The sequence below is a fragment of the Lichenostomus cassidix genome, chromosome 28 (genome assembly GCF_008360975.1).
Source record: "Lichenostomus cassidix isolate B80296 chromosome 28, HeHo_3.0, whole genome shotgun sequence".
In the NCBI taxonomy this organism is placed as follows: Eukaryota; Metazoa; Chordata; class Aves; order Passeriformes; family Meliphagidae; genus Lichenostomus; species Lichenostomus cassidix.
The window spans coordinates 1,168,063-1,184,382 of record NC_139508.1 but is presented as its reverse complement, the minus strand read 5'-3'; the positions used below and the strand labels follow the sequence as shown (position 1 = coordinate 1,184,382).

The following is a 16,320-nucleotide window of genomic DNA, read 5'->3' as shown; positions in this document are numbered from 1 at the left end:
TTCTCCAGGTCCTGGATCAATGTGGAGTCATCCAGATGTTTCTCCAAGTCCTGGATCAATGTGGAGTCATCCAGATGTTTCTCCAAGTCCTGGATCAATGTGGAGTCATCCAGATGTTTCTCCAGGTCCTGGATCAAGCTGGATTTAAGTGCTGAACCCTCCGGGTGTCCTGGATCACTGAGGACCTGAGGAGAGACCTCACCCTCCCTTTTCCCGGATCACTCAGGACCTGAGGTGTCCCACCCTGCCCCTGTCCCGGATCACGCCGGAGCCCTGCAGAGGTGACACCCTCGGCTGTCCCCGAGGTGACACCGAGCACAACGTGGCAGCACCATCTGGTGGCACCAAGCCTCCCAGCCAGCCCAGTTTGCTCCCAGTCAGGACCAGTGGCAGCAGGGGCAGCGAGAGAGAAGCCTTAAAGCCACCAGCACAGCACTGCCACCCCTGGAGGGGGTAAAGGACATGTGATGTGGCACTTGGGGACACCATTTAGGGCGGACAGTTGTCCCAACCACCACCTTTAAATCCAAAAAGGGTGACAGGAGACTGGGAATCAGAGTCAAACTCTTTATTTCCTTTGAAACAGGGCTTTCAATCCTCAGTTACAAAGTCCAGCCTGGCAGTACAAGCACGTCCCTGTCCCTGTCCCTGTCCCTGACCCCACAGCCCCGCGGGACACTCGGGATTTCGTTGGGATTTACAAGGCACTGCGAGAACACACGGAGAGAACAGGGCTGGGACGGGAGCTCCGAGAGTCCTGACAAGCACGAGGGTGGTGACAACCTGAGATACCCACAGGGACACTGGTGGCTTCACGAGGGACACACGGAGGAGCTGAGTGACACCGCTGAAGGGTCTGGATGAACACCTGGCTCGGAGAGGAGACAGCAAAACCCTCAGGAATTGGGCAAATCCAAAAAATAGCAAATTCTGTTTGCTCCCTGTGAGTGTCAGCAAACCTGGGAACTCAGCACAGTCTCTGAGGAGCTTATTATTATTATTACTATTATTATTATTATTATTATTATTATTATTCATGGATAATAATAATAATGGGGATTCCCACCAATTCAGGGGTTTTCAGCCCAATTTTTCCACCCCACATTGGGCAAATCCAAAAAATAGCAAATTCTGTTTGCTCCCTCTGTGAGTGTCAGCAAACCTGGGAACTCAGCTCTGAGGAGCTTATTATTATGATTATTATTATGATCCACAAATAATAATAAAATTATTATTATCCACAGATAATAATAATAAGGATTCCCACCAATTCAGGGGTTTTCAGCCCAATTTTTCCACCCCACATTGGGCAAATCCAGAAAATAGCAAATTCTGTTTGCTCCCTCTGTGAGTGTCAGCAAACCTGGGAACTCAGCTCTGAGGAGCTTATTATTATGATTATCCACAGATAATAATAATAAAATTATTACTATCCACGGATAATAATAATAAGGATTCCCACCAATTCAGGGGTTTCCAGCCCAGTTTTTCCACCCCACAGTGGGCAAATCCATCCCATCCCCACCGTTCTGCACCCCAAACGTGAGCTCAGCACAGGACAAGGCACTCCCTGATCATCAAAGTAAACATTTGTGATTTTTTTTAAGAGGCTGGTGCAAGAGAAAACCTGACTGAAGTACCACGGAGTTTTCTTGAAGGGCAGTGGTAGTTTCATTTCCCATCTTGGATTCCTATTTTAGAACAAGCTGAGCAGAAGGAGGTCCCAGGTTTCAGTGAATTCCTCGAAGAATTAACAACGTCCTCAGCTCTGGAGCTTTGGCAGGAAATCCCTTTCAGCACATAAGACACTCATCCAACAGGAATATAAGTTTGTTGTTTGTTTTTTTTTTATGAAAAAGTGCACTTTATACTGCAAAAAATCAGGGATTCTGGTGCAAAAATAATAAATCCATCTGCATCAAGATGAGTATTTATGGTATCAACAAGGGGGAGGTTTTATCTCGAAGTCAATAAAGTTAGAAAGAGCCTTTGCAACTCTGAAATTCCTATCATTAAAATAAAATTAAATCATTAAAATATTATTGGATAAAGTGTTAAAGTAAAGGAGGTAAGAGGGAGGAAGTTACTTTGGGAAAGGATCTGTACAAATTCATCACAGACAATTTTTTCTGCATTGCGGGGTGAAAATCTGAAAATCAGAACGAAAAAAAGCAATTTTTAAGTGTAAAGATCCCAATTTTCAGTCAGATTTCAGACACCACCACTCCCTCCTGCAGCAGCTCCATGTCTGAGCCTTGGCTGGGGTGAGAAATCAGGAGAAAAACAGAAATTAAAAAGATTTAGGAGCCACAAGGAATGAAAACACAGCCAGACCATCATTGCTGCTGCAGCTCTGGGGACTCAACAATTCCTCCTTCCCAGGGTTTTCCCATTTTTGGTTTCAAGAAGCTCCTCCTCCTGCAATTCCTACAAAAATCCCTCAAGGAATCTCAGCTCTCCAGAGCCAGAGAATCCCAGGATGGTTTGGGTTGGAAGTGACCCTAAAGATCACTGAGTTCCAATTCAAATCAGCATTATTATCATCAGGAGAAACTTCAGTGGATTTTTAAACTTTTTTTTGACTTTTCCTCACCAAAACCAACAACACCCAAGCAGGTCTGGAAGCTCCTGGGTTTTTATTCCTGGAATAAATCCCCTTTTTCCAGCTGCTGAGGCACTGAAATGTTCAATATTACCTGCTTGGGACACCTACACCTGAGCCCAGGTAATTCAGAAATCACCTTTTCCTACAGGATTTTCCATGATAATTAATAATTATCACATAATTATTACACATCCCTGGCTCAAGGAATGTTTTCATGCTGTGGGCATCACCCAACCAAACACCATCCCTAAAATTTATCCCAAAGCAGAGCAATTATTTAGGGTTTTTAATTAAAAAAAGCCCCAGCCAGGTTTCTCCTGGAATAACTCTGGGAGCTCAGCAGTTCTGGGCTGCAGCCTCATGTCACAACCTCACTCAACACCTCAGACCCTCTTCATGACCTTTTTTCCATCCTTTCCCACCTCTCCCGTGCTCTGGGAGGTTGGAGGATGCTCCAGAGAAGGTGAAATGCTCTGCAGGAGCCCAAAAACCTTGAGATTTTCCCTAAAAAAATTTCCAACCAACACCTTCAATCACCCCACAGGCTGGGAGGATCCTAAGGATATCAAATCCCACAGGAATCCCTGAGGTCAAGAGCTTTCCAAGCTCCCTTTTTCCTGGGCTTAATTCAGCAAACTGAATTAAATTAATTTAAAAAATCCAGTTTAACTCCTGCCAGCAGCATCACCGAATTGAGACATTTAAGAGCCTCTGGAGCTCCTCAAAATCCTCTGCAGCATTTCAGGATTGGAACAATTCAGTTGTCACCCCAAACACTTCCCAAGCAGATAAATGACATCAGACCCAATCCAGCAGAACCTCCCAAATCCTCTCTTCCACACCAAAAAATCCTCAGCCCTGTTTCCCCCTGAACCTTTATCCCCAGAGGTAATTTTGCAGTGGCAGCATCCTAAAATTTAACAATTTTTTTTTTTTTAATTATCCCAAATTACAGGGAATCACCTGAACTTCCTACAGTTTGACTCACTGGCACAAGGTTTTTTTTTGGGGTTGGCAACAGGTCTCCCAGTCAAGTGCAAATTAGCAAATTCTGTTAATTGACGATGTGGAAAGCAAATGGGATTACTCAGAGCATCAGCTTTTTGAAGCTCTGCAGCAGTTTGATGTCCTATTCCCAAAGAAAATATGGATCTGTAGGAAAAGCTTTGTGGTTTGAACAAAAAGGTTTAAAAAAAAAAAAAAGAAACAAACCCAAAGTATTTTAATTTAGGTCATATTAAATAAAATTAGTTTAATGCCATTTTTCCCCAAGCTGGCCTACAGGAAATTCCTCTACCACCAAGACAACTTTCATAAACACAACCTCAGGACTAATTCCCCAAAACCCTCCCCAAAAAAATTTTTAAAAGAGTATAAAATAAATAATATTTTCTAAGGAACTCATCACGTGGAGCTTCCCAAAAACAGCTCAGGAGGAAAAGCACAGCTCCCAAAACATCCCCAAAAAATGGGAATTTTCTTGCCACACCCAAGGCCAAGCAGTGCAGTCCTCACACTCCACCAGGCACGGAAATTGGCTCCGGATTTTCCCCCTGGAATAGCAGAGAAGCACCCGGGAAAGGAGTATTTTTGGGTGCTGAACAGGATATTCTCCCCAGGCTGGATCAATCCGTGTGGGAAGAGCTCTGCCCACGGAACTGCTGCTGTCTGCTCTGCCTGCCGAGGGGCTTGGAGGCACCAGCCTCCTCCAGGGGATCTCCAGGGGATACAGAAATAGGGAATATTTCACTTGGAGATGTCAGATCTCACTGATTCCTAGCAGAGCCCAGCCCAGGGTGAGGATCCAACCACCCCTGCTGAGATTCCACGCTTGGAATTTTGGGGTGGCATCACCAATCTGTTGGTTTTCCGCTTCCATTTCATCCACAGCTATGTTAAAAGTGAAATTAAACAGCTTTTTTTTTTGGGAATTTCTCCATCACCAAACCCCAGGGATATTCCTCTTTCCCAAGTTTAGCAGCTAAGAAACACCCAGGAACAAAAAACTCACCAACAAAGGGATAATCCTAAGGGATAAGGAGCTCAACTAAGCACAAAAAAAAACCAAAACAAACCCAACAAACAAACCAAAACCTGGGTCAAAGCACGAAGATTCCAACAAAAATATTAAATAGAATAAATTACTAATCAGGACATCTGACAAGTGCTACCTCGGGTTCAATGGGAACGAAAATATTTCATTTGAAGGCAAATTCCTGCGAGCAGGAAAGCCTGGATAGTGACCAGAGAAGGAATTTCCTTGGGTTTATCCAAAAAAAATCTTCCTGCCCAGGTGCCCTCAGCAGAGTTCTTGCTCTGTCTTGTCTCAAGGGTTACAAGGAGTGGTTTTGTCCTTTTGTCACCAGATTTCTCCTGGCGAGCTCAGGGCAGCTCTCACTGAGAGTTACTATAGCAGAGCCAGTCAGCACCAGAGAAATTCGAATCAGGGGGTTTTAAAACCTTCCAAAACGTTGGTTTCTTTACATATATTTATATATACTTGTAAAAGCATTCATTCGAATCACAGCCTGCTTCGCTCAAAGGACCTCAGTTATCAATTTTGTGTCACTTCCTGCTGGAATTTCATGAGTTTTGCTGGATTTGCATCATTTGGCAGTAAATGACCAGCATCACCCACCTGCTGAGATCCTGCAGGGACCTTTTCCCCCAAAATAATTCCTGGGAAAAATTCCCACAAGCAGCACCCTCCCATTGGGAGGGGAAACTCCCGGAATCCTCACTCCAAACAAAATTCCTTGATTTCAAATCATTGCCTCTGGTTTCCAGGCAGTGGGATCAGGCTGAAGACTGGAGATTTGATTTGGCAAAAGTGTTTTTTTCCATCTGCATTTTCATGCCTCCACTCCAGCAAGGCGGAATTGGAATCTCAGTTAAACATTACTCTCCCAAGCTGCAACAAGAGGGGAAAAATTTGCAGCTGAGGAGGTTATAAATTACTCAACCTTCGCCTCAAAAACAACAGGGAGCACCAAGAGTCCAGGATAAAGATCTCCAGTGGAGAAAGTGGCTCTCAGCAAAGCTCTTTACCCACTAATGATTGGTTTTAGACACACCTGAACCCAAATGTTTGGTACAAGAGGTACGTGGTTGACTCGAGGGGAGGAGGTGGCCAAGGGAGAGGCAGGAAAAAGACATTTGGGAAGGTTTAGGAGTCAAAAAAAAAAATAAATCCAGCTGGATTTGGGTTCCAAAAGGAACCCCAAACACATCCTTTCTACTGCAGCTACAGAGACCCTACAGATATTTGGAGGATGTGGGGTGAGGAATCAGGGCCTAAAATCATTTTGCCTTTCAGCAAAGCAATTTCAGGCTCCTCATCCCCACCAAACTCTGTTTTCCAAGACAATCCCACACCATCCCGACTCTCTCCCGTTGTCCTTCCACGTTATCACCTCGAATTTGGGTCAGGAGAGGGGAAAACAAACCCGAAACCAACTGGAAGCAAACCTTTCAGCTCAAGAATTAGTCGTGGGGAGACTGGGGGAGCAATTCCCTGCACCTGAAGGCAAAGTGCAGGTGAGGAACTTCCCGTGGTTGTTGGATCCAGCAGGTGAGGATCCACGGATCCATTCCCTGGAAGCTCCCAGCACACACAGAATGCTGCAGGTGTTTTAGAGGAGAGACTTTGAATCCTTTGTTGCTTAGGCTGAAACTCACAGATTCAACAAAAAAAACAAAAAAAAAAAAGTTATTTTCTAGAAGTGGAATTTGCAGAATTTTCCTTTTTTTTTTTTTTCCTTGAAGTCTCCAATTCTGGGTCCAGAACCATCTTTTTTTTTGTTTTTCCCCCACGATACTTCGGCAGCAGGGAAAATTTTGGAAGTGCAATACTAGGGAGAGCTCCTGCCCAGCTTCAGTGTTCATGCTGACAATTGATTTTGTCTTCAGAATGCTCCAAAACATCCAGCATTTCCTCTATGATGGCCTGCAGGGCTCTGCCCAGCTGTTCTGCAGAATAAGGTTTCCCCAGTGGAGGCACATGGACAAACGCCGACCTGCCACGGCTCTGGTACAGGGAGGTGTAGTAGGTGAAGTCACAGAGGTACCTGCAACCCCAAAACGGAGATTATTCAGCAAAAAAAAAAGGGATAGACAGAGATAAAATGAGCTGTGTGTTCCTATTGTTCGACAGGCTGGGATTTAGGGGAGTAATGTGGAATATGAGGCAGGAATTGGGAGGCTGGGACTCCAAATTTTAGGACCAAACAAATGTGAAGATTTCTCTTTTTTTCTCCCCTGGCCACTGAAAAACAGGTGGTGCTGCCAGCCCTGAGGTGGGAGAGTGTGGGAGAGTTCAAACTCCTCGTGGATGTGGCACTTGGGGACATGGGGTGGCCTTGGCAGGCTGGGGAATGGCTGTATTTTGATCTCAGAGGGTTTTTCCAATCCTCACGACCCCATGAGTATGGATTGTGGGGGCTTCAAGAGCTGAGCATGAAGGGAACACGTGGGGACAAGGTCACAGGAGGTGGTGGCTGTCCCTGGGTCCCTGGAAGTGTCCAAGGCCAGGCTGGACTGGGCTTGGAGCAGCCTGGGACAGTGGGAGGTGTCCCTGTCATAGCAGGGGTGGCACTGGATGGGATTTAAGCTCCTTCCAACCCAACCCATTCTGGGATTCCCTGATTCCATGAACACAGTGACAAGGTGGTGACAAGGTGGTGACAAGGTGGTGTTAAGGTGTCACCACACTTCCAGTGCCTAAGGGACTCCGGGAGAGCTGGAGAGGGACTGGGGACAAAGGATGGAGTGACAGGACACAGGGAATGGCTTCCCACTGGAGAAGGGGAGTTTGGGTGGGATATTGGGAAGGAATTCCTGGCTAGGATGGAATTCCCAGAGCAGCTGTGGCTGCCCCTAGATCCCTGGAAATGTCCAAGGCCAGCCTGGACAGGGCTTGGAGCACCCTGGGACAGTGACAGTGGGACACAACCAGCAGACCTGGGACAGTGACAGTGGGACACAACCAACAGACCCCTACAGCCCCTCCCAACCCAAGCCATTCCAGAATCCCCTGACCCCACACACCTCACCACATCCCCTGGATCACCCTACCTGCCAGCGTCCTTGGAGATGGTGACAGTGACATCCAGCCCCAGCGCTGACACCCTCCTGCACACGGCGTCCATGTCGATGATGGAGTCGATGCACTCAGGGCCACCCTCGATGCAGCACTGCGAGCCAGGGCAGAAACGGCAGTTGTCCAGCCCCTTGTAGCCCACGTTGTGGCCACACTTCTCCAGGGTGACAGTTGTGGCCATGCCAGACACTCCCACGTGAACCACCAGCTGCCAGGGAAAGGGACAGGTTGGATTGTGGATCGTGGAAAACCCACAGCCTGGATCCTTATGGGATCGTCGTTCCAGCTCGGGGTATCTCTGATTTCTCTGCCTGCCCTGCCACTCCATCCTTTGTCCCCAATCCCTCTCCAGCTCTCTTGGGGTTCCTTGAGGCACTGGAAGCTTTGGTGACATCTTAACCTTGTCACCTTGTGTTTGTGGAATCAGGGGATGCTGTGGGTTTAGGGACTGCACGTGGCACTCAGTGCTGATCAGTCAAAGGTTGGATTTGTTCTTCGATAATTTTCCAGCCTAAATTAATCTGAGATATGATTTTAAGGTCCTCTGCACCCCAAACCACTCTGGGATTCCATGATTCTATTGCCAGTGAGCCATGGAGGTGTTACAGGGATTCTTCTGTGACTATCAGAGCAAGGTGGCATTTTTATCATGGGCTCAGCACAGCAGAATTCTTCTCGTTCCACCCCCTCCTGGCCTAAATTGTGATTTAATCAGGGTGAAAAGGAACGTTGGCACCTCCACAGCTGCTGGAGGAGCCCAGGTGGCACAGACAAACCACGAGCTGTCTAGACAGCCCTTTGCTGTGGCCCCTTCACACCCACTGCTCCTGGGAACTGGAGCACTCCGAGCTGTAAAATCCTACAAAATTCACATCTTCTCACGACAAAAGAGGAAAAGACCCAGCCAGGGATCACCAGGCTGAAGGAATACACTAAAAAAGATTCCAACCCTTTGCTGGGTGGTTTTTCCTCCTCCCTTTACTCACTCACTTGGGGGCTGTGCTTCTTCCACAAGGCAGGAATGAGTCTCTGCACTGTCTGGTACTCAACAGGGACCTCGTAGACGTGCAGATCCACATCATCCCGCAGCCCCAGCTTCTCCAGCTCCTAAAAACATCAGGAAAGCAAAAAAACAAGATGGTCAGACACGAGATGAGCAGAGGATTTACTCCTGGGAGGTTTAATGGCAGAGTGAGGGGCTAATATCAGTTTACACCAGGTTGTATAACCTCGTAAACAGCACCTGGGGTGAGTTTACAGCAACTACTGTAAAAAAAAACAACCATAATGGGAACAACAAAGGCATCTCTCCACCTGTGTGAAGAGTTTCACCCACAGAACCGTTTGTCTGGCTCTGATGTGTGTGTAACAAAGAAATCAACATTTAACTGACAATAGTTATCAGCAACACCCACACTCCCAAGGAAATCTTGGCTCTGTTATTTATAGAGGGAGAGAGTCACAATCCCTGCTTCTTTCAAGGAGTGACAACGAGAGAAGGTAGGGCTGGAAGGATTATATCCATCATCCAGGACTGCTGGCCTGGACAGGAATTTCACATTTATTTCCAGGTGAAGAGCTCTCGGGGCTGGGTGACAGCACTGGTGATTCAACTAACCCAGTGAATTATTTCTCCCTCTCCAACTTGAAAACATCCCAAATATCCTGGCAATAAACTCAGCCAATTTCCTTCAAACCTTTTAAAACACCAAGTGTCAGTTAAATACCTTGCAGAGACTTTAAAACCAGAGGAAAGGGTGAGGTTTTTTTATTCCCCAGTATTCCTGACTGGAAAGCACTGTTTGAGCCCAAAACTGGGAGTTCCCCCTATGGTTCTGGATGATTCTCCCTTGCTCTGCTTTGGTCTCTCCAGTCCCACCAGTAAGGCTCCAGTTGGTACTTCAGCAGTGAAACCTCTCAGAGCCATCAACCCCAAACTTCCAAGAACTCAAGGACATCTCAAAACATCCTGGAACAACTGAGTTATCTCTGCTCCAGGCCTGGATTTGGCGATCAGAGCCACGAGCTGCTCCTTGAAGCAATTCTCAGGTTTTATTTCCCTCCTTCTTCAGGCCAAGGAGTGCAGATCAGCTGTTTTTACTCTCAAACCTTGTATTCCCCCAGGTTAAAAATTAAAAATTAAAGACACTTGAAAGGAGAAGACAAGTTGAGGCTTTAGGCCTCCCCTCTATAAACGTGAGCAGTGTCATGCTATCATTTTTCTGTGTTGTTAACAGCATGAGTGGTTTTCCACCGAGGGAAAAAAACCCCTTTCACACTTGTACAGCCAAACCATGGCGATGTAACAAGATTTAAGATAACTCAAACACCCAGAAAGGCAAGAGTGAGACTTTCACAGGGCAGCAGATATGAGCAACGATGATAAATCACTGGCTCTGGCTCCCAGGGCAAGGCTGATATTAAAGCCTTGCTGTATTGATTAGCGTCTGGCACACTCAGACATTCATTACCAGAGATGGATGGAAGGGATGGTTCATCACAGATCTGCCTTCAAAACCTCCCCCGGTTTGTGTGGAGCCTTAATAAAGTACAGGAGTTTACAAATGAGAGTATTCAAACACCAGTCAGCCTCTTTAGGAAGAGAATAAACACTCTTTAGCAGCGTTAATTGGTTGGAATTCATCACCACTTCTCTAACGAGGAGTGACGCTCCTGAAGATGAAGGATTAGGAAGGGAAGACGAATTTGAGGGTGGAAAGTTTTGCTGGGTTAGAAAAATGAGCATCAGCAGAGAGAAACCTCCCCAGTGACAGCCACCTCCTCCAGCCACTTAAACCTTATTTTACCAAACCACAACTTTCTTTTAACCAACCCCAGCTCTCCATAATGAAGATGTTTGTGACCCCCCTGCCCGACAATTTCTTCCCCCCAGCCCAGGCTACCTGACAAACACAGCAAAGAGAACATGTGTGACCGATTCCCTGACCCCTCCACAATGCTGCTCTTTGTGAGCCTCTAATATCCTTATCAGGTCTGTCTAGACACCCTGACAGCAATTGTCCTTCCTAATGTCAAAACGCACTCTGACCTCTCTCCTCCTCCTCCTCCTCCTCCTCCTCCTCAGCCAGAAGCGTTTTTGGGGGGGATGAAGGAGCCCAGCAGCTTCACAGAGCACAGGTCACACCTGTGTCCACACCTAAGTCACAGCAGGGAGGGCAGAAAAAGCACTGAGAAAAGCAGATTTTGGGAATTTCTTCTCGGAATTCCCTCCCCAGCAAAAACTGCGTCGGTAACAAAAAAAACCAAGAAATCCTGAACTGAAACTGAAATTATAAAAGCACAAAACTGCTTTCACAAGGAGTATTTTTGCTGCAAGGCTTAAAATAAAGCAGAAAGGAATTATTCTTCCCGCTGAATTTATAGGGAAGCTCTCCCCCGTGAGTAAAAACCGAAACATTTCACTGGGGGGTTTTTTTTGGGATGAAATTTCCAAACGTTTCCTTTCAGTAGCATTATTAGATTGCCGCTGCCACTCTTTAAGGTACCCATGTGTAAAAATCAGTCAGCTTGCAAAACCAGACAGAAATTCACTGCACTTCCAGGGAAAACTCACACCGTTCCGCGGAAGAAGCCGAATAAAACCAGGGAGGTAAAAAAAAAACCAAAAAAAGAATTTTATCCTCGGGATGCAGCGCAATAAAAGATGTAATAAACCAGAACTAGCTCAGCCCTAAAGCTAGGAAGGATTTACAAAGATTGTTTAATTGATTTTTCTTCTATTAAAATGCAGATCACACCGTCTGGGATTCGGGAACTCAGACACGCTTTTGTGTCCACTCCGCTCCATGAAGTCCCCGTCTGAAACTTGCACAATGCCCACCTCGCCTGGGCTCAAAGACATGCTGTTCCTTTTTGTCTGGGCCTCTCGGGGCTGAGACAGGGCAAGGAAAGGCAAATCCTCCCCGCTGCCTCCGAGTTGATGTTTTCAGTCACAATAATCCGCCGGCGGACGGAACAGAACGCGGAGCTTCCAACGCGCCTCCGGTTTGCACTCAAAACACCCCCAGCTCGGAGTTTTAGCCACTCAAAACATCCCCCAAAGCCCCTAAAAATGGGTTTTAAACCCAGGTGATGACTTCATCCGTCAGCCACACAGCTGAGCAGCCGCCGGTGCCTCGAGCTTCTCTTTAGATTTGTGTTTTTTAAGCAACATCACAACACCCACCAGTCCTTCTGCTCCAGAAACACCCTTTTGTCTGTCTCCTCTAAAATAAAAGCAGCTATTTACAATAGCTGACACTACACCAGCAGGAGCAAACCAAATCCAGGAGCCTCGCTTCTGAATTTTAGGAATTATATTTTTTTTTCCCCCCCATCCACAACCTGCATATTCCTCCAACTGACCCAAACTCAAATATATTCGCTCCCAAAAAAAGCTCTGGGAGGCAAAGGTTTTGTCTTCTCCAACACATTAGACAGCTGGACATTAGTTGGCTGTAATTGATTAGAGTTTGTGATTTAATTTAAAAGCATTCGAAAGAAGATATTAATCTCAGAGCTCTGAAGGGGAGAGAGATGTGTTGGGGAGAAAAATAGATTTAATTCCCTGGGCAACTGTACTAAAAGGTACTGAGGAATTCCCAGTAGCTTTGTCACAAACCCCATCCAGAAGGGACAAAGAAGGAAGAAGTGGGATAATGTGGCAGCATCATCCCTGTGAAAAGTGTTTTTACAGCGAGAAAACCTTAATTCCATCTCAAAGAGCTTAATTCCTTCTTCTTGCCTCATTTGTGAGGTATCAGCATCACACAGATGAACTCGTGGGCACAGGGTGGGATTTTTAGGGTGGGGAGTTGGACTGGATGATTCCTGTGATTGCAAAAACCCACATATAGTCCATATATTATATATATATAAAATAGGATATTCCAGGATTGTAGGAATGTGCTCAGGCAGACACAGAGCTACAAGTGGCAAAAACTTGATTGGTTTGAACAGGGAGGACCTTCAGGAAAAGCTTTTCCCCAGGAACTCTCCTGTCCCATCAGCCAAGCAGAGAAAAGTGATCCAAGGGGAAAAAAGAGGCAGCAGTGGCTGATTCCTTTGCCTTGGAATCACATTCCTGACACCCAGACAACTCCACAAAACCACCAGCTGGAAGTCTCCTCTCACAGATGAAACTCAATCTAAAGGTGAACCAACTGACCCAGCTTCAAGTCAGAACTGAGAGGAAAACATCCAAATTCCTCTGGGTCGCTCGGTTGGTTTGTTTATTTTGAATTCTCCAGGGCAGAGGAAGATTCCAAGCCTCCCTGCCCCATTTAAAATCATCCAAAGCTAGGAATTCCTTACTTGCCTCAGCTACATTAACTCAATCTCATTAAACTCTACCAGCTAAGGGATTGTTTCCTGAGCAGGGAATCAAACATTATCCAGCTGACCATCTGGAGATCGGCAGTGAGCTCCATTAATAAACCGGGAAGAAGTTGTAAGTTTTATAGAAGAGCTGAACCCCCAAATTTGTAGAAATCTCCTATCTGGTTTGACTTCCTAAGAGGAGAATTCAGGGGTTACCTGCACTGCAATCCAGCTGGCGTTCACAGCGTGTTCTCCAAACGGCCCAAACCCTGCAAGAGAGAAAAATTCACAGATTTGACTCAACTTCAAGTTGCAAAGATGATTGGATTTTCCTGGTTTAGTTCGCCTGGGAAAAAACCTCCACTTCTACCACTCAATCCTCATTTCTTTACATCTGAGTATCAAACAAGACATCTGCACTGAAATATTTCAACTACAGCCTTGTCCAGTGAAGGAAAACAATAACTTGCTTGAAAAGAAACTCTGTTTTTTTCTAAGGGAGAAGATTTTTTCCCCTTCCTGCCCAGGTTAGAAAAACTTGTTATGAACAGCTAACTTGCCCAATGCCATGGAATTAGAATCATGATTGGATTTTCTATTCCTGATTGCTTTAGCCCACAGCAGATGCTTCCACAAGCCTGTCTCAAATGTTCCTTCTCCGCTCAGGGTCTTCTCCAAGATCTTCGTTAGCATTAATTACACCTCCCAAGGAAATAAACAGAGCTGTTGACAACCCACCCACACCCCGGCAAAGGCTAGCAAGGATTTATCAAAAATACTTCCTTCAGCACCTCTAAATTCCTGATGAATAACTTTGGAGTTAACTGGTAATCCATAATATCTTTTTCCTGAGCGAGCACACAAAGGTTGGGCAATTTATCTGGGCGTAACGTCGATATGCTTTAATTTAAAATGTCAGCGTTGCCCTCCGAGCCTCATGCAATTAGGGGACATAAATTCTGCCCAGCCCCTGAAAGGATCCGAGAGGGACCACAAATATCGGGTGACACCTTAATGGAAATGTTGTATCTGCCCTCCCCAGCCGGGCTGAGGTGATGCTGCACAGGAGGAATTTCCCAAGCGTGGGTTTGTCCACGCCTGTGGATCTCATCCCAGCGCTGCCAGAATAAATATTCCCACAAAATCAAAAATGCTGGGGGTGTTTTCCTGCGAGCAAAACTCCGAGGGTGTGGGACAAGCTATGACAGGGGAACAAGGCGAATTGATGCTTTTCCAGACATTTCTGCAAGTCCCACACGACCCTCTGGAAGCAAGCAGTGCAACGTGCTAAGCTAAATTCCCAAATAAAGCGTAACAACCTTAGAAATTAAATCCATATTTCAACAACTCAGCCACGGAAAGGCTGAAATTCCACAGGTGCTCAGGCACAGGACATGATTCCCTCACTCCAAATCAAAGCAAACTGGCACAAACACAAGTAGGGTTATCGCTGCTCTGACTCATCTCCTGCCCAGATCCCTGGTGTTATCCCTTCCTGGGAATATAAGGAACTTTGTGAGCAGCAAGCGACCCCACGGAGCACAGCACATCCACCACGGGGCCCTCCAAGGCTCATTAGCAGTAAACCAGCTGCAGGGATCGTGACGGGATTATCTCCTTAACGAGTTCTAAAAAAGAAATTGTGCACAGATAATGCTTATCCTCGGCCAGCACAGCCTGGGAACCCAACGGCAACACGACACCACCCCTGTTTTAAACAGAATTCAGCGTGGCACCGATGACATTATCAAACAGGGGCAGAGCCGACGAGGCAACCACTACATTTTGTAACCAGACTTCCCTGAGAGGAAAAAAAAAAAAAAAGGGAAAAAGAGCGTGGAGGAGCCTTGCAAGCAGCAGAACGTTTCCTGACGCAAGTTTTCTGTTTAGTCACCGCCGAGCGCGGCCGTTCTGCGCCGGGTTTGGGGCTGGGGAAGGCAGGATTTGCCACCTGCTCCTCGGCTCCCCACAGCCGTTCAGGGAAAAAGGCACTCTGCCTGCGATTACAACCGCTCCGCCGAGCCTCCGCTATTCAAACGGCCTCAACTTCAGCTGCTGGGGGAGAGACCTGAATAGTTTCGGCGAGTTCCCCATTTGTCACAGGACGGCCTCACCCACAAATCACCCCGAGCGGCCTTTGTACCCCGGGAAGGGGCTGACAACGCCGGGGCCTCCCGTTCTCCGCGCTCATTCTTCCCCCAGGCGCTTCTGCCACGCCGAGGGGGTGCTTTGGGGAGCTGCTTTCGCACCTTGGGGGCTCGGGGTGGGGTGGGCAGAGAGGAATTTCCCCCTCGCTGAGCCCCAAATTGGTTTTTCTGCTCCTTGGGAGGGTCGGTTTGCTTCTTTCTGTGACTAGCAGAGCTCTGGGATGGGGTGAGGGATGGGAAAAGGGGATGCTGCCTGGACAAGTGGTAGGAAAGGTCCTGCAAAGCCCCTCAGCACTGTAGCCCCCCCAGCTCCTGACACCCCCCAGCCACAGCAATCCAGCCCTAAAGCCCCCCAGCTCTGCCCTTCACCCCATTTATCACCCCACACAGGGGACAGCCCCCCAAAACAGCCCCTCGAGGGGACAGCGCCGGTCTCCATTCCCTCAGCCACGTTCTGATGGGACAGCAGACCCCAAAACCGCAGGGAAGGGGGTCTCCCCTCTTACCTACACCCCTCAAGCCCCCTCACCTCAGGGAAGGGATTCCTCATTTATTCCCCCACCTCCTGAGGGATGGGGATCCTCACTGACCCCTCCAAGCCCCGTGGTCCCCAAAATCACCCCTCTCCCCCAGATCCCTCACCACAGAGAAAGAGCCTGCCTTTCTCTGACCCTTCCAAGCCCCCCTTCACCTCGGGGAGGAATCTCCCACCTACCCCCGACCCCTTTAGCTCAGGAAAAAGCTCCCCAAACCTGCCCTGCCCACCGAGCTCCTCACCACAGAGCAAGGATCCTCCAATCTACACCCCCCAGACCTCTTTTACCCTCAGATCTACCCTTCCCTCCAAGCCGCCCTCACCTGAGGGAAGGAGTCCCTCACTGAGGGAAGGAGTCCCTCAGCTCCCCCTCACTGAGGGAAGAGGTCCCTCACTGAGGGCAGAGCTCCCTCAAACTGCCCCCTCCAGCCCCCCTCAGCGAAGGGCTCCCCCACCTCATCCCCCCCGTTTCCCCTCAGCACAGCCGCCCCGTACCCGTCACCACCACCGCCCGCCGCGGCTTCTCCATCGCGGCTCCGTCCCGTCCGTCCCGTCCCGCCGCCGCCGCCCGGCACTGAGCGCGGCCCCGCCCCGCGCCCCCGCCCCGCCCCGCGCC

General features: G+C 47.8%; 1 protein-coding gene across 1 annotated transcript; it reads right to left on the bottom strand.

Annotated features, from left to right (window-relative positions):
• Positions 1 to 553: 553 nt before the first annotated feature.
• Positions 554 to 16,302, bottom strand: PGPEP1 (pyroglutamyl-peptidase I). The gene is made up of 5 exons (XM_085040347.1): positions 16,200 to 16,302; positions 13,239 to 13,291; positions 8,694 to 8,810; positions 7,679 to 7,911; positions 554 to 6,672 (listed from the first exon to the last, which is right to left on the bottom strand). Exons 1-5 carry the CDS (start codon positions 16,231 to 16,233, stop codon positions 6,480 to 6,482), a joined length of 630 nt encoding a protein of 209 aa, XP_084896473.1. The 5' UTR covers positions 16,234 to 16,302; the 3' UTR covers positions 554 to 6,479.
• Positions 16,303 to 16,320: the final 18 nt, after the last annotated feature.

Bases quoted from the DNA above. Each gene is read 5' to 3' on its own strand.
- PGPEP1 (XM_085040347.1), bottom strand. From the start codon at position 16,233: ATGGAGAAGCCGCGGCGGGCGGTGGTGGTGACGG. The intron at 7,912-8,693 runs GTGAGTGAGTAA...TTTCCCTGGCAG, and splicing joins GGAAGAAGCACAGCCCCCAA to CTGGTGGTTCACGTGGGAGT. The intron at 6,673-7,678 runs GTAGGGTGATCC...TTGGGGTTGCAG, and splicing joins ATCTCCAAGGACGCTGGCAG to GTACCTCTGTGACTTCACCT.